At 36.9% G+C, this 19,070-nt stretch overlaps 1 protein-coding gene across 1 annotated transcript in view; it reads left to right on the top strand.

The window, feature by feature from the left end:
• Window positions 1-7,191: 7,191 nt before the first annotated feature.
• Window positions 7,192-19,070, top strand: part of LOC135476158 (rasGAP-activating-like protein 1) — a 90,689-nt gene continuing 78,810 nt past the window's right edge. Inside the window, exon 1 of the mRNA XM_064756081.1 lies at window positions 7,192-7,275. Within this exon, the coding sequence (XP_064612151.1) occupies window positions 7,208-7,275 (68 nt within the window). The 5' untranslated portion in view covers window positions 7,192-7,207. The remainder of the gene's footprint in view (window positions 7,276-19,070) is intronic.

Here is a 19,070-nt window from a genome sequence, read left to right as displayed (position 1 = left end):
CGCCATTATAATCAAGATATTTTGTCCTTAAGTTTTATATACTTTATGAATGGAGGAAAACGGTGTGCCCTGAATAAAACAGCTTATATAGTGGCAACATGTACTTTCATTTACTTATTTTTTATTTTTTAATTTTTATTTTTTTTTGTGGGGAGAGGGGATAGGCGCTCAAACAGTTGAATTCTAAAGTGGGCATTATGGACCATACTATCAGAGGTTAGGAACTCTGACGTCACAGGAAGTTTTTTCAACTCTAATCATGACGATGGATGTCGGAATAACTCTTTTTACCCATAGGTGAAAATTACTGAAATAATATTCCTCAAAATGTCTTCCTTCTGGTGATCATCAATAAACAAGGGTGATTTGACGTCAGAGTTCCCATAGTATGGCTCACAAAGCCCACCAAATTAGTTTTCAAAAATTTAAATGCCTTCAACAATCTTTTTAAAAAAATTAAAAACATAATTGAAAGTATTTTTTTGCATAGTTTTCAATGTCCGTATGATGAACATTACTTTATATCTTAGCTTTCTTTTACTTTAACGAACCTATAAGACTGTTCAGAAGCCACACCCTGCATGCATATGCTACTGACCGTGTGTTATCATCATGCGTGTTTGCCAGGAATGTATATAACGTCCCACCAACAATATGAAAGTGTGTGAATCTATACAAATCAGATTTATTTTATTTTTCAAAGGAAAAATCAGTTCATCAATCGAGTAATGAAGATGAGGTGATTGAAAAATTTATTTATTTATTTTTTTATCTGATTGGTGTTTAACGCCGTACTCAAGAATATTTCACTTATACGACGGTGGCCAGAATTATGGTGACAGGAAACCAGACCTGCAACCGTCCTGCAAAGAGGGCGCACATTACATGCACTCTAAGGATTCCTTCGTCGTCACATGACTGAACAACTGTTAAGTACGACGTTAAACCCCACGCACTCTCTAGAAATGCTGTAAAACACTGTATGGGCGTAGATAGCAGTTTTATACACAGACGTCAAGAATGATCTTTCATAGACGCGATGTATATATACATATATAGAGGTCCTACTTTTCCATTACTACATCAGGTGTCCTAGAGTAGGCCTATAATATGCCGCTATCGGAATTTGACTTTTAAAATGGATTTGTGTATATAGACCTCGGTGTATATATCCCCAATGTCCACAATACCTTGAGTAAAAATATCGTGTTACATACGTACCCTCCTTCTTTGTGGGCGGCTTGGTCATCTGACCTTGCAAGTATAGGGGCCTGCACACCACTTATAAATATGAATTTATATATATATATATATATATATATATATATATATATATATATATATATATATAAACACACATAGTATACTATTCCGCTATACACAGAGCTAAACACTCAATCCCAAGTTTACAATTTCAAGTTACCAACTTTTTACCCGTCCTGCATGCATGATAAACTGATATCGACAACCAAACATTACATGTACTCTGCAATCGAAAATCAGATATAGAGACAAGCCATCGAAATCACATTGTGGAACATCCAAAACTGCCTTCTGCATGCATGGATTCAGTGCTCTTGCTCAACATCGTTTAATTCTTGTATCATATATACTTCAAATAAAATGAAATAAGTCCAAAAGCACCATAAACTATACATATGGGAAAGCAATTATTGAGAGACTGTTGCATGATTCATATATTTATTTGTTTATTTATTTGATTGGTGTTTTACGCCATACTCATATGATTCATGTATAATGTCTGCATACAGGTGTGTATGTATGAAGACCTATATATCACTGTTGTACTGATCCCAGATATCACTATATAACTGGAATCCATGCAATCCTTGATCGATGATGTCCTTATGTATACATGCTTGCGCAGATGATGCAGAGGACGTGGTGAAACAGATTTGCGTCTCAAGAAATTTCCATAAAGTTTTAAGAAATTTCCATAAAGTTATAAATCAATATTTCCTATAAATGATATGCTCTCTTCAATCATATCGACCTGTAGCACAGTTGTTAGAGCGTCCGTTTTGTGGGCGGTATATCCAGGGTCAATCCTGGGTCGGATCACACCTAAGATCTTGAAATAGAGGAAGTTGTAAGTTCCTCGCTTGGCGTTTAGCATGAAGCACAACTGTTTGACCCGTATCAGTATAAAGGCTCGGGCGAGGCGGCTTGGTTGCCTTCGGTAAATTGTCCCAGTGAAGCAGCACTAGATAAAAAAAAAATCCGTGGAAATCCGTTCAGCAACAAGGAGGCACATTACATACACTCTATAAGGACTCTTTCGTCGTCATATAACTGAAATATTGCTAAGTACGACGTTAAACCCAAAGCACACAAGCACAAATGCACTTAATCATATAGCTTCGCAAGCGTCATCATAAACTAGGCAACTTCGTCAAAGAAATCGGTTCACTCAAACAAAACAAAACAAAAAATCGGTTAATTTTAACCGAAAGTTTGTTGTCTGAATGATGTTAGAATTATTATGTCATTATATCATAATATATACATAATCATCATATTCAACGTTACATCCTGTTAGTCTAACAGAACCTTTATCTTGATTTTAATAGAATATTTGTGCTATAATGAACATAGTATATTGAACAATACATTCTGTAGCGTCACTCAGACAACTGGCTTTCCGTTAAATAAACTTATTCCAGTTATGTAAGAAATACCGCGTTCAATTCACTAAATACTCTTCGGTCATAAACACAGTTGCAGGAGATGAGGCGTCTATACAACGTAATGGAGAAACGGGTTCAGCGACCTTGAAAGAGTATGTCAAGATCCGGGTGACTTGCAATACTACCACGAAATGCTGTAGGTACACAGTACGTCACCATGGTAGTTATGCACCTACGTGTAGGTATAGCGATAATTGGGCTTCGTGATGCCGGTCCCATCATCCTGTATACATGTCACCTTTCCATGTAGTGAACACTGCATGAGAGTCAAGTTCACACTGGCTGGTTCACCACAACTATTGCCCGAAACACTGGCATGCAAGGTCCAATTGTTATGGCTACATATTATGCATAACAGAAACAAAACAGCATGCAGGCGTCGTTATGCATGTGTACTGAACGACAGCACGAAAAAAGGAGAACGACAGAAGCCATGGATTTCCATCCCCCTCCCCACCCCCACGGATAAGCTTCATATTATAGTAGAGCGTAGGTTGCATGGTAGGTTGCATGGCGATTCTATAACAAATGACAAAAGACAACATTTAAGAGAATTCTTGAAAAACCATTCTAGAAAATAGTTAATATAATAAATAATAAACTTGAGATAATAAGTCATGTACTCTCTCAAAATTACTGTGTACTATTGGTACACAATGTTGTGGCAAAAATGTGTACCGCTGATACACATGTCACTGTGGATGTGCAAATTTGTACACAATCGTTTTTAGAGAGTATTGCCTTGCGCCAGTTGTTACTATATATTATATGTGTATAGTCTTCCATTCATAGGTTCCAGTCATTGAAGTTTTATTTTATTTTTTTTTTATAATGATGCCTCAAAACAGACATTCATAGCCGTTTGGTTGACTAGCCGTCAACCAAATCGGACATTCCATGTCAGTCATTTTAGAGTTCAATTCCCACATGTGCAACAGAAACTGTACCAAAGAATTAAGAAAGTATATTAAGACGGATTAATTCAAAGGGAAGCAGTCAACACTCAAAAAATAATCTGTTAATTTTAACAGAAAGCTTGTTGTGTGAGTGATGCTAGAACATATTCCGTTATCATAACATAATAATGTGTTATATTCAACAGAATATCCTGTTAGTCTCACAGAATCTTTATGTTGAATTCATAGAATATGGGTGTTATATTTAACAGAATAATCTGCTGGAATAAGACAATACATTCTAGCATCACCCAATAGGACAGACTTTCTGTTAAATTTAACAGATTATTTAACTATTTTCATATAGCGATTGAATGAAAACAGTATTCAGATCGTGTACAATCCTAGTTTACAAGTCGATGATCAAAATATGTGTATCTCAGTTGCAAGCCCGTTAACTGCATTTGTTCATATATATATATATATCTAACGTGGCGAGCTAGCCTCGGGTCAACCGGAATTAGACACAGTTATAGTGCCAGGTATTCTGGACACTCTGGCCAAATGTTCACCTACGAGAAAAACTTACTTACCAGAAGAATTCTACTGATTATAAACCTAAGAAACTTATAGTGCCTGAAGACGTTTGATGGCGTACAGCCTTTCTCAATAATACTTTCACGCATATGACGGCTGTAATGTTTATATCAGTACATTAAGGAGGAGTCCATGTAGCAAAAAAAACAAAAAAACAAAAACAACAACAAAAGAAAAAAGCCACATGCAGGCCTATATTTGTCATGTGTTCATATACCTATAAACATCTATAAAGATGCAGCCAACTCATGCAGCTGGAGGCAGGATTCGAACTGGTGACCTAACTGTTCTAGGGTTCGTCGTATTTTGTCCGATAAGCCAGTCAGTTTGACCGGGCAGCACACAAGACAGCCATGTGATGGATGTTATAACCATTTGATACGCGGAAGTAATGGCTAATCAATAATCACACGTGTATTGATTGAATCAGTATTCATATACGGTTTATGTGTGTCTAACTGATATTAGTTCAGAATATTCAGTCAAATCAGCCAACAAATAAATCAGTCACTCATTTTTACCGCATGTCCACCTTACATGCATCCAGCTATAAATAGATTATCAATAATAATCAACCCAAAAAATAATAACAACAAAAAAAAACTAAAACTAAAAATAAATGTTCATGCATATACGGAAAATTATGGTGTCTCTTTAATTCAAAGCTGAATGTGACAGTATGTTACAATATGTTCCAAGGCCGTGTATATATTATACACAGTACAATGAGTGATTATACAGGTATGTAAAAATACCTGTCTTTGACGTCGCTATTTCGACACTCTGATTTATCAAATGGTATTAGTATACAGGGATGTGCATGTTCTTGCACGGAACGTGATGATTGATTGCTAAGTTTTGACCTAATATATACCTGAGAACTTTCACATGCAACGCCGGGCAGTTTATATGGTTGGGGCAAACCGGATTGCCCAGAAAACTATATACCTGTATATGCATCCGACTTTTGCAAGTTAATATTTACGAAATTCCGCACGATTGACGTGGGAGTCAAGCGGTCTTCATGAAAAGGACTTACGACCAGCGTCCACTGCGTTGTTTTGCTGCAACCATGCAAGGCCCCTTGAACAGTTAAAGCAGCACGAAAAATCTAAAAATTCTCTGTCCAAGGCCGGAATTGAACCTGCGACATGCGCTTCCTATTTGTAGCGATTGGATGCGAAGCGTCCAAAAACCATGCACTTGCCATTATCCTTATTCCCTTGTATATGTTGTAAATGAAATCATCAATCATTCAGCCTAAAGTGTTTAATGAATAAAATTATCAATCCACTAAATGAACAGCCGGTCAATCAATACATACAGCCAGCGTCAATGTATTTGTCATTTAGAGTCCAGGGACATGGCGAATAAGTCTATACCAGCAGTAAATTGATCTGACGCTTCAGTGAGCTGGCGTTCGACCAATCACCTGTGGGGGAAAACTCAGTTCATCCGTCGAGTAATCAAGATGAGATGATTGAAAAATTAATTAATTTATTTATTTGATTGGTGTTTTACGCCGAACTCAAGAATATTTCACTTATACGACGGGGGCCAGCATTGTGGTGGGAGGAAACCTGGCAGAGCCCAGGGGAAACCCATAGCCATCCGCAGACTGCTGGCAGACCTTCCCACGTATAGCCGGAGAGAAGCCAGCATGAGCTGGACTTGAACTGACAGCGACCGCATTGATGAAAGGCTTCTGGGTCATAACACTGCGCTAGCCAGCTAACCAACTGAGCCATGGAGCACCCCCCCCCCCCACCCCCCCTTGAAAAATTAAGGAACCAGTATTTCTATAGGCGTCAGTCAAAAAAATCATGGACTGACAATATAAAGACCATTGTTTATAAAAGTGACAAGTTCAAATTCAAGTTAAAGCCACAAAAGATAAACTAATTCTGGTTTCAACATTCCAAAAATACCGTTCGCATCCGGTTTCCATAAAACACCTCGTTTAAAATTGGAACATGGTATTTTATGTGCTTGTGTAAGATATTACAGAGGAGAACGTCAATATTAAATGGTCTCACATGCAGCAGACGTTCTAATAGCAAACGCTCTAATAGCAAATCTAGATCGTTTGATAAATATGTAGATTTAAGAGGCCTTTCCAATGATGCTTATTTCATTACTGCTCTGCTCGGGGCCCTTATTTGGTCAGTCACATAAAACATCAGTCTGAGGTATCGGCAGATCGCCCTTTGACCACGGAAGTCGCAGGCTCGAATCCAGCCCTTGCTAACTTAGCTCCAGCTGTAGGTCATGGGGTTTTCCTGGTGTCTGGAGATGCTATGCCGTGTAGGCTTGCATGAAGGTATAGATCATGTGAAGCAAAAGAAAAAAAAATAATCATAAATAAATAAAAAACACGTGTAAAAAAAAAAAAAAGAAAACTGGGTATGAATCAATTTTATTCTATCATCGACTCAATAATGTAATTGATCACAGCGCGAGTGAACATAAACAATCTCACAATGTAAAAGAACCAATCAATTTATAGAAGTGAAAATTCGATAAAATCATTCATTTTATATGTAATACATTTAGCATTTTTCCTGTTCACTAACACGTACATGTTCATTTAGATATAATTTTTTTTCCTTTTTTTTATTGAGCCTTTTATTATTATTATTTTATTTTATTATTTTTTGTTAGTTTCTGGTATTGGGAAAAGCCGTTCCGTGTCAAATTACATTAGACAGCTGCGAAGAGAGCAAATTCCAGCAAAGGCCTTACATGCCGTAAACTGTTTCCCAACGGATGCTCTTCCCGGAAAGTTTGGTCGGAAACACCATCGACTCTCGATCGCTGGCGGGCAAATCAATGCATGTGGGCGGAGCCTAATTTACGACGGGCGATATGACAGGCGCGCGCAGCGCGTGCGTGCGTGGCCGATGTAAACACTTGGCAGTCGCGGCGACCATGTGCGGTTCGAAGCGACATGTCTGCATGTCGATGACTCTATTCCGTCAGTTTACCTAAAAGCCAATCGTCTCAAAGATGGCCCTTAGGAACACGTCGTTGTACCTGCGAATTGGGGAGGCGAAGAACCTACTGGCTAAAGATTTGTGAGTATATTTCCTCTCATTTCTGATGTTAGTTGTGCCGATGTGGATGTAAACGTCAATGAGCATCAGGCTGTCGTCTAGTTGTTCATTTCCTCCTGTCAATTCAAGTGATCTAGCCTGGTAACCTTTAACGGTTACAACTGAATAGAAAACTGCACAGCGTGAAAGCCTGAGGCCACTCATACGGCTATAGTTCACACACAGATTTTACCTCAGTACAAACTACAGCACCAGACGTTCTGGGAAGTTGACCCAGATTTATGTCTTATCTCTTTATTCCGCCCTGTTAAAGATGAAAAGTTTAGTCTTAAAATAAACTCTCATGTACCAAAGAAAAAAAACAGCTTTGTGCTAAACCACTATGCAGTCACATGTATTGCCTCTGTTTGTATTTATATCACGATACGTGTGGATTTTTCTTTTTCCAACTTGCATGCCATGTATGTTAAAGGCAGTCAGGCCTATTTCACAACTAAAGTACGTATAGAGCTGTTTGTTTTAGGTATTGTGCAATACGCAGAGCATTCGTGGGTGTGTCTAGAAGAATGACCCAGTGTTAGTGGATAGTTAATTTGAATGCAATACGTCTATTCCAATGTTGATCACAAGTACAGATATGACTTATTTAGCAATAAATCTGTACATGGACTATATGTTGTATAACACGGTTATTAAGTAATCATGTTTCAACCATTATCTTTGTGGGAAAATCATTCTAATTATTTAAAATGAAAATTAAATAAATGAAATAGTATATATATATATGAAGGACAAAAACACTGAATCTGTAAACTGAGTTCCTATTAAGCAATTTCCTGTGATGCGACTCTCACCAAAGTGTCTTCAGTGGAGAATGTTGGGTGTCACAATGCAAGAATTGTTAATATATCTGGTTGCCAGATTTAGTCTTTTTGTAAAATCTACTCTTCACATCTGAATGGCTCAAAGTATTCATTCCTATATATGAAGGACTGTTACATACACTGTACATATACCGGCTTATAAACCTATATGAAGTTTAAGTGTAGATATATATAATATAAAATATGAGGTGCAGATATCATATGAAAGCTGGGTCCAGATATATGAAGTTTAGGTGCAGATATATATATATATATATATATATATATATATATATATATATATAGTGCTAGGTGCAGCTATATGTATGAAAGCTGGGTCCAGACATATGAAGGCTATAGGTGCAGATATATATATAATGCTAGGACACATGCAGATATTTGTATGAAAGCTTGGTCTAGATATATGAAGGCTATAGGTGCAGATGTGTGAAGGCCACATGTGAAGATAGCCTGTATGGAGATTAGGTGCAGATATTTCAAGGGTGGATGAAGATATACCAGGGAAGATATACCAGGGCACCAGATATACACAAGTTTTATGTGTATAAAGGCTTGGTGCTGATATATGAAAGTTAGGTGCAGATCTATATATGTGTATGAAGGCTAGGTTTGAGAGATGAGAAAGCTGGGTGAAAGCTAGGTAAACATTTAAAAGCTGAATTAAAAAATTTCAAGGCTGCAAAGGGGAGAACTATCCTATATAGAAAATCCATAGCTGGTAACCCTGATGTATGTAAGCTGGGACCGTTATATTAATCCCAGATGTCAGTAAGTTTTATTGTCAATATCAGTTTTGAGAGAATTTAGACATCTGTCACCTAATCTGTTCAGGGACTATTTTTAGATTCAAATAGAAATTTGTACACAAAATACATACATGTAAGTCAGGGATGGGCTGTGTTCTGCATGTAGTGTTTTGATAGCTGTTACCCTAACAAAATCAACGAAGTGCTTACACATGAAAACTAGGATACCTGAAAATCAAAAAGAAAAATGTATGACTGCCCTGATAAAAATAATACTATGATAATTATTTTTTTTGTGTTATTATTATTTTTTTTTTTGGAACTATTACAAAAATTATAAATAAAATAGAATATAACAAGACAGTGACGAATAATAGACTGGGAGAGATACATGTATATATCTCACAGAAATGGGAAAATATGTATTGTCTACTATTTGAAATATTAGAATTGAAGTATCCTAAAATAATGCGCCAGAAAAAGTCTTCTTTTGCTCTTAATTTACTAATTATGAACTGGCATCGTGCTGCTGTAGTTTGATGCAAGACCGATCAGTCTGTTTATCCTGACAAATAGGATGACTGCAGAAACTAGATGTAAATTTATTTCATATTAATGAGATGATCCTTCAGGTGATAATTCTTTGTCCAATATAATCTAATTTTTCATCTAGAAGATGATAACTTTGCATCCTGTAGATGATAACTTTGCATCCTGTAGATGATAACTTTGCATCCTGTAGATGATAAACTTTGCATCCTGTAGATTATAACTTTACATCTTGTAAATGATAACTTTGCATCTTGTAGATGATAACTTTGCATCTTGCAAATGATAAATCCTTCTGATGATAATTCCTCTGCTGTCATAATGATAATTTTACATCCTTCAGGTGATAATTTTGCTCCCTCTCTATATAGATGCTTTATCATTATGTGCATGTTAACTCTACATCCAATAATCATGCAGATGATAACCTAACACCCAGTAAACATACAGATGTTATCTCTACACCCAAGAATCATACATGTATGATAATTCTACACCCAATAATCACACAGATGATAACTCTACAACCAGTAAATTTTGCGGATGATAGTTTTACACCCAGTAATCATTCAGATAATAACTGTACAACCAGTAATTATGCAGGTGATAGTTCTACACCCAATAAATCACACAAATGATAACTCTACAACCAGTAATTATGCAGGTGATAGTTTTACACCCAGTAATCATACAGATAATAACTCTACACCCAGCAATCATATGGATGATAACTCTACACCCAGCAATCCAACAGACGATAGTTCTACACCTAGTAAATCACACAGATGATAACTCTACAACCAGTAATTATGCAGATGATAGTTTTACACCCAGTAATCATACAGATAATAACTCTACACCCAGCAATCATATGGATGATAACTCTACACCCAGCAATCCAACAGACGATAGTTCTACACCCAGCGATCCAACAGATGATAGTTCTACACCCAGTAATCATACAGATAATAACTCTACACCCAGCAATCATATGGATGATAACTCTACACCCAGCAATCCAACAGACGATAGTTCTACACCTAGTAAATCACACAGATGATAACTCTACAACCAGTAATTTTGCAGGTGATAGTTTTACACCCAGTAATCATACAGATAATAACTCTACACCCAGCGATCATATGGATGATAACTCTACACCCAGCGATCCAACAGATGATAGTTCTACACCCAGTAATAATACAGACGATAGATATGTTCTTTACAGCTAGACTGCCAGAGTGCAAAAAAAAAAAAATTTGCCTCTGTTGATACTTATACCTCTAACCTTTTACTGTTGATATCGCCCAATTATTCGTGCAATATTCCAAGATATTACAACTTGAATGAATCAGATATCAAGTGTATAATGTTGCCATGTATGCTGCATTATGTTTCATTGCGTTTCATAAAGCAGCCTGTTTAAATATCAGATCTCGGGTTTCACACATCACAGTTTCACAGATCTCAGGTTTCACAGATCGATCTTTGCCCACACCTTGACGTGTCCTTGTTTATATGTAATCATACGTACCATGGTAAGGTGCATGTCTCAATTACCCACTACAGTATCACATGTCAGTATATAGCCTTACTTCATGGTTAATATGCGAAATGTGAGAGTAGAGTAACAAGTGCGTGTAGTGTGTATGTGTGGGAGACCTTAGTGAACCTATACCGTGTGATTAATCAATCAGGCTGAGAATTTGATTAACATTATGAAGCTACGGCAATATCGATATAGACAGTAGACAGCATGAATGTAGGGGGTGAGAGGTTGGGGGAGGGGGTGCTAGCCTGTGTTCTCTGCGTGCCTCCAGCAACGTAATCTGATAGTATTATGGGTATATATATATAGCGTGTCAATAATCAACATGCAGGCCTTTCTTCCGTTACATGTGCAGTGAGGTGTAATATAGGACCTGTTTGCATGTAGTATATTTTGGATTTTGGAACGTGTTTGACTTTCAGTATACCCTCAGTCAGGATTCTTGAGGTGTAACAACGTTGTCATGAAGTCTTGTGGTGATGTCAAATTGTCACCTTGACATTGGGTCGATATGGATCCAAACGAGTAATGCTTTTAAAACAGAACTGTAAATCTTTTCAACCTCCAGAGGTAATTCTCATTGGAAATTTATGCATGAAATTAGCAGGAAAACGACTCAATAAGGGTTTGTTTTTGTCATTAAAGATGTAATCTGTGTAAAACTGTGCTGTTTACTTCTCTCCATACATCACATTGTTCTGTCAGAATGTTTCAAAGTGTTGGGCACACAGGTGGTTGAAAAGGTCGAAGATTTAGGGTAGCTAAGTGGGCATATTTCCCTGCCACACATATGTGTATCCCGGTCGTAAGTGGAAAGGTCTGTCAGCAACCCGCGGATGGTCGTGGGTTTCCTCCCACCATAATGCTGGCCGCCGTTGTATAGGTGAAATATTCTTGAGTATAGCGTAATACACCAATCAAATAATTCAAATCAAACATATATGTACCGGAAAACGTAAGGAACCTTTTAATTCATTCTCACTTTCTACATAATGCTGTATATGCACTGCAGTTCTGTGTCCAGAGAAGTGTGCAAGTCGGAACAGTCTGTATTCGTGTCAGAACCCCAGGGCTTATCTTGTTTCCATTTTATTTTGGAATGTTATGACATGATAGATTTATTTATTTATTTATTTGATTGGTGTTTTTACGCAGGATTCAAAAATATTTCACTTATAGGACAGCAGCCGGCATTATGGTGGGAGGAAACCGGGCAGAACCCGGGGGAAACCCAGGACCATCTGCAGGTTGCTGGCAGACCTTCCTACTTGCGGCCGGAGAGGACAGGTTAGAAGCCCTGGTTCAACCATGGCCAGTTCACAGCATTACTTGTATATTCAACATACCCCTAACCTTTTATGAAATGTGACTGATGAGAAGGAGACTAGTATAGCATAACCAAATTCAGAAAAAAAGAGATGTGTATTTTAGATATAATTTCATACAGTATAGCACAAATGCAAAAAATAATTAGGGTATTTCACCTAAAGATTAGCATTTTGTAGGTGACACATTTTGCTAGAGATTGGATTGATTTCTCCAGCTTATTGGGCCAGTTAAAATTTGTTTCTCAAGTTGGATTAATTTCATATCCAAAAGAGAGTTAGCTGTTGGTTTCAAAGTGATCATTTTAAGGCCTTTATGCACTTTGAAAGGGGCATTTTTTACAAACCAAACCTTAGGTGAAATACAGTTTAGCTAAGAAAAATTTGTGAATTTATTTTCAAAACCAAAGCTGCCTTAGCGTATAACTGTGCCACAATATCTGGTAGGCTCCTTTTGATGATAGTTGTGCAAAACTTAAAAACTGTGCAATTCACGTTTAATTTTCCTTGATGTACACAGTGTGAAGTATGCGACATTGAAACATCAATTAAGTTTTCATTTCCTTTTTCTCTTTGCTGTGTGATTCATATGTATATTATGCAAGATGTTATCTGATATCAGTTGTTCATACAGACATTTGGCTATAAATTCAGCGCTTTGTTTATAGCCAAACAGCCACTGCTATCAGATTGACTGCTTATCTGGCATTTCATCATAATTTATTTATTTATTTATTTATTTATTTATTTACTTATTTATTTGATTCATGTTTTACACCATATTTAAGAATATTTCACTTAAGTACAAATTTACCTGTAAGTTACAAATTTACCTGTAAGTTACAAATTTACCAGATTTTGAGAGTTTTATTTGTGTTAAAAAGCTGTTTTGATTGAGGTTTGTTTGGAAGGTAAAGTGATATCTTCTGAGGAAAATGTCAGTTTTAGCACCAAGTGAAAAAGTATTATTTCAATTATTATTTGCCTCTAAACATGTTTTTTTTTTAGTCATTTAGATTGTTACTCATTTTACTTAAATCTGAGAGTTTTATTTGTGTTAGAAAGGTGCTTTAATTGAGGCCTGGTAGAATGATAATATTTCTGGAGAGCTAGCACGATTTATTTACAGAAATGTAGCTTAAATGGCTACAGACTTTTTCAGTCAGATTTGTTGATCATGTACGGCAATTAGATTGATGTCGGGAGTCCTGGGATCAAACCTGGGTCGAGCCATGCCAAAAACTTTAAAAATGGTACTTGTTGCTGCCTTGCCTGCCGCTTAGCATTGAGAGATTAGAGCAAGGAACCAAGACTGATTATTGGCTTGGTGTTAGTATAATGTGACTGAGGTGAGGTGTCATGTCTGGTGTCTTCAGCATGATACTTCAGTGGCAGCAGCGCTTTGATGGCATGAACTCGCCCTGCCACAAAAAGACAGGTTAAGTTACTATCATAAGTTAAGATAATTCTTTACACGAATTAAAATTTCGTCCATGACAATAAAGCTGTGCAGTTTCCCTGCTTCTGAAAGAGCCTTCTGTTGATCTTACAGAAATGTTTTTGGAGGGTAGTGTAATAGGATAGACGTATCAAGTTTCATCACCAAAGGTATTAGATTATATGGCACTCTTTTGTGGCAAAATTTTAGGGTCCTTTTTTAGCGTATTTTGTGGTAATGTATTATGTTACAGAACTTCGCAGTGTAAACATTGTACTTTTTTGGATCCTTCAAAGCCTCTTGAAGGAAGCCTCGGCCACTTTGTGCTTATCCACCGTAAGAAGATAAATCGTAATGGTTTGCTTTGAAGACCATGTTGATATTAGAGTCATTAGGTTGGCTACAATACCCTGTATTAGGGCCTCGATTGGCTTTTTGTCAAAAGCGTGTCTGAATGGCCTTCGGTTTATCAGGCAGCTGTAAATGACGGATCATTCTTTGAAAGGATTCTTCAGACAATGGCGCGGGGCTTCTGGAAATCAGTGAGGCTGAGTGTAATGCGAGATACAGACTTATTTGATTACAGGCAGTGTTGTTTGTCGCCATCAATATTTGTCTTAGCCGCGCAAGATGCATCTCTACGCCAAAGGGTTTTGTGACCCTTGTCTGCAAATCTCTGATCACCAGGACATGTTTTTTTCTTGTTGTTCTTGTTTTTTTTTTCTTACATGTAGAGGTAATTGATTGAGGAGAGAAAGAATGTATACACTCTTCTGAACCATAAACATTTTTGTGGAAGTTATCCAGAACGCAGACGAGGAAACAGATTTGTAAGAAAAAAACACCAATACATGTGGCAGATACTCTAGGCTTTTTCCCCCTCCTGTTATGGTGGCAAATCTCTGCCAGGGCATGTACAATGTGGGATACTTATATTTTGTCTTTGAAGTAATAATGACCTAGCATGTAACGAGGTGGCTCATTAGTGGCTACAAGAGATTTCAAGAAGACACCTTTTCTTCTGCTCCGAAGTAGTTTCTGTAGAGTTCGCTGTAAGGGTCATTAGCATAGAGAGATAATCTTGGGTTCTTGACACAATGGGGTATAATTCCATTGTGACGGTACTGAATGAGCTTCTCTGTAGTTTTCTTTTACAACCTTATTGAACAAAGACGTTTTTGTAAGCGGGCAGTTCTTGATTTAATTCTATCTGTGTTCCCATGAGGGGATTTCTGAACAGGTATTGTCACAGTGGATTTGCAGATTTGCGAAAATCTTGTCAGAATAATTAACAGATCCTTGTCGAGTGGATTCAGGTGCGAAATTGTGGAATATTCAGTGGAGTTCACATGCAGACTCTTTATGGTTTTAGACATATAGGAAAAGAAAAAGAAAATTGACCCTAATGAAATGCGGCGTGTACGTTTTTGTTCCTTTTTGTTCAAGTTTTCTCAAGTATGATGTACAGGCTTAAACACTGTTGCTGTGATCCTCAGCAAATGGGCATGATTAACCCTGCTGTACCTTGTATGCCTTGTGGTTAGGTTTGGGAGGTAAACACCAGGGGCCACTGTCACAAAGCTGTGTATGACATTGTTTTTCTTCGTACATTTGTCGTGAGGTATAGGTACCATTGTTCTATGTGTGCTCTATCATATACATATGACATCTTTGTGAAAGTGGTCCCAGAGGTTTCAGTGTGTGAAAGAAAAAAAAATACATTATCCTGTTTACATGTAGTCTAGATTATTACATTTTTGCACTGTGTCCACATTGCTGTATTACTACATAATTAACAGCTATGTAATACTATACCTATATTGTTGGTAGATACATGTACTTTGTTTCTGTATACTTGGTACAATGTAGTTATTATATTCATTTTAAATGTAATACATTGTACATGTGAAAAAATGTGTATATACAAATTAGGTAACAGTACATAAATATGTATAATGGACACATCTTAAACCTGCAGATATAAATTCTGGACAAAATAATTTACACTTTATCTACATCGTTATATATAGTGCAACCATTGGTTAGATCTTAAGAGTAATGAATTTCCCAGGTATGTACTTTGAATACCAATATTGATCACATGTCAGAACTGACAATAACTAAAAAAAAAAACAATAGAAAAACTTACTGTATATATATGTACATGTGTGTATTGGTGCTTGGCTCAGCTATTAATCTACCATTGTCCTATGTGTGCGATACGTAGATCTTATATATATGTGTGTATTGGCATTGGCTCAGCAGCACGCAGTACTCTCAATAGATATTATATTTGCAGTTCTCATGTTTGTGTCTTTGAAGTTTTATGCCACACCCAAATTAACACAGTTTGACTTTCATATGACAAAGGCCTATATTCTTTGCCGGCCTATTGTTACATGTGTGTGTTGTGTACATACAGTGCGTGGTATTGTATAGTGTAGTTAGTTCGTTTTTCCTTGTTATCACGCACAGTGAGTATTTATAAATTGCTGCTTACGGCTTTCGCCTACATACATATTTATAGAGCAGTGATATCTTTCAAACCGTCTATGTTATTAAAATAACATTAACTCAGAATCCAGAAATTATTAAATATAAATGAGTAAAATAAATAACATATACACTGTATGTAAGCCTGCGCAAAATGTAAACACACGAATGTTGTACACAGGTACATCAGGATATGGCTAAATATTCTGACATTCACAGGGGCAAAGGCGACTTTGTGATAAACTGCATGTACTTACAGACCTTTGTTCAAATTAGAGCTACCCTTCAGTTATAAATGGGAATAATTTGATGTACATGGACAAATTGACATTTTACGTGTACAAGTTGGCAAGCACCGTTATCAAATGTGTTTAACATGTTTTTGTGACCTTTGTTATATTCCACATGCATGTGGAATAGTTTGTAAACATCTGTCTGCACAAAACAAGTGTATTGAAAGATTTTTATGCCTTGTTTTGCCTAGTTTACGCCCTTCTTTCGAAATAACTAAGTTTAAGTTATTTGTTGTCTTTTCTGTTAATAATTAGCTAAGATGTATTGTACATTTTCACAAGAATTTTACCCAGAGGTGCTAACTTTCCAGCAGAGGTGCTAACTATAGACCAGAGGTGCTAATTTAACTGTCCAGCAGAGGTGCTACCTTTAGACCAGAGGTACTAACTTAAGACCATATACTGAGTGTGTCTGTTAATTGAGCCATTCTTATACTCTCAGAGTCACAGTACATGCGGCCCAGCTTTGAAATACAATGGCAACCATCTGAGATCCATGGACAGCCTCTTGTAGTGTAGGTGCAAACATTTGAGATATACAGTAGCAACATTTTGAAATAGTGGCATCTCATTGAGATACAATGGCAACACTAATTGGGATACATTAGTAACCCTTTATACAATACAGGTATAACCCTGTGGGAAACCTGGAAATATAGCAGCAAATCACAAGTAAGTGGCAACACTTTGAGAGATCTCATAACCCAATGTTGAGATACATGTAACCATACAGTGGCAACCCTTCAAGATACAGTTGCAACCATATGAGATACAATGGTGACAACTTCAGATACACTCACAATCTTAGTGCTACATGTATATACCATACACTCATAATCCTAGTGCTGTATACCATACACTCACAATCTTAGTGCTATATACCATACACTCACAATCTTAGTGCTATATACCATACACTCACAATGTTAGTGCTATATGCCATGCACTCACAATCTTAGTGCTATATACCATACACTCACAATCTTAGTGCTATATACCATACACTCACAATCTTAGTGCTATATGCCATGCACTCACAATCTTAGTGCTACATACCATACACTCACAATCTTAGTGCTATATACCATACACTCACAATCTTAGTGCTATATACCATACACTCACAATCTTAGTGCTATATGCCATACACTCACAATCTTATTGCTACATGTATATACCATACACTCACAATCTTAGTGCTATATACCATACACTCACAATCTTATTGCTATATGCCATGCACTCACAATCTTAGTGCTATATACCATACACTGACAATCTTAGTGCTATATACCATACACTCACAATCTTAGTGCTATATGCCATGCACTCACACTCTTAGTGCTACATACCATACACTCATAATCTTAGTGCTATATACCATACACTCACAATCTTAGTGCTATATACCATACACTCACAATCTTAGTGCTATATACCATACACTCACAATCTTAGTGCTATATACCATACACTCACAATCTTAGTGCTATATGCCATGCACTCACAATCTTAGTGCTACATACCATACACTCACAATCTTAGTGCTATATACCATACACTCACAATCTTAGTGCTATATACCATACACTGACAATCTTAGTGCTACATACCATACACTCATAATCTTAGTGCTATATACCATACACTCACAATCTTAGTGCTATATACCATACACTCACAATCTTAGTGCTACATACCATACACTCACAATCTTAGTGCTATATACCATACGGTAGCAACTCTCTCGGCTATATGTACATGTAATGTATTTCTTCAACCTCTGCGCATGTTTGCAAGGTGTTTATTCAAACATATTCTGGAAGTATTTTTCTTTGTTGACTGATAAAATTTTACTTTTTGTGCAGCCCAGAAATTAGCCAATCCAGTGTGTGTAGTTTTGTCTCCAATATCACATCAAGAAGTTAAGAAACACTGCACTGAAATTTGCTCTTTCACATGAGAAAAGGTTGAGTAATTGAGGTGTATGTAGCTACATGACTGAATATGATAATATACTATACCAAACTTGCACAGCATGCATGATGCTGTCCTTGGATATTTGAAAAATGGACATATGCGAAAAGCTATTTCGCAAGACATACAGTAACACTTCCACGTTGTGAAGATTGCATTCCGTAATCCTTGTGCTCAGCCACCAGAAATCAGGTATTTGGTTAATTGACTTTTGCTTCAACTGATAAGTTTGATGTCCCGGGACATGGGTAGCGTAACTCTGGAAGGTGAAATCATTAAGCCATTGTCAGATATAAACACCAATGCTTGAATGCTTAACGTGTATAGACGCCTCACCGAAATTGTTAAGCGTGACATCCCAGTATATTCCCAAGCATACACATACATTACACGAATGATCATCTGGGGATTTTTTTCTTGTTTCGAACGATCACAATCGTGAATGATTGTCAGATTTGATCGCGGAAAAGTTGTGAATTTTTTCATATTTGAACAATCTGTTTCAACACTGTTTTATGAGGTAAACGCATAAGATGGATAGTTTTCATGTCGATTGACGTCA

Source organism: Liolophura sinensis, chromosome 10, assembly GCF_032854445.1.
Source record: "Liolophura sinensis isolate JHLJ2023 chromosome 10, CUHK_Ljap_v2, whole genome shotgun sequence".
Taxonomy (NCBI): Eukaryota; Metazoa; Mollusca; class Polyplacophora; order Chitonida; family Chitonidae; genus Liolophura; species Liolophura sinensis.
Note: the sequence above shows the minus strand (reverse complement) of the source record. Positions and strands in the feature narration are given on the sequence as shown.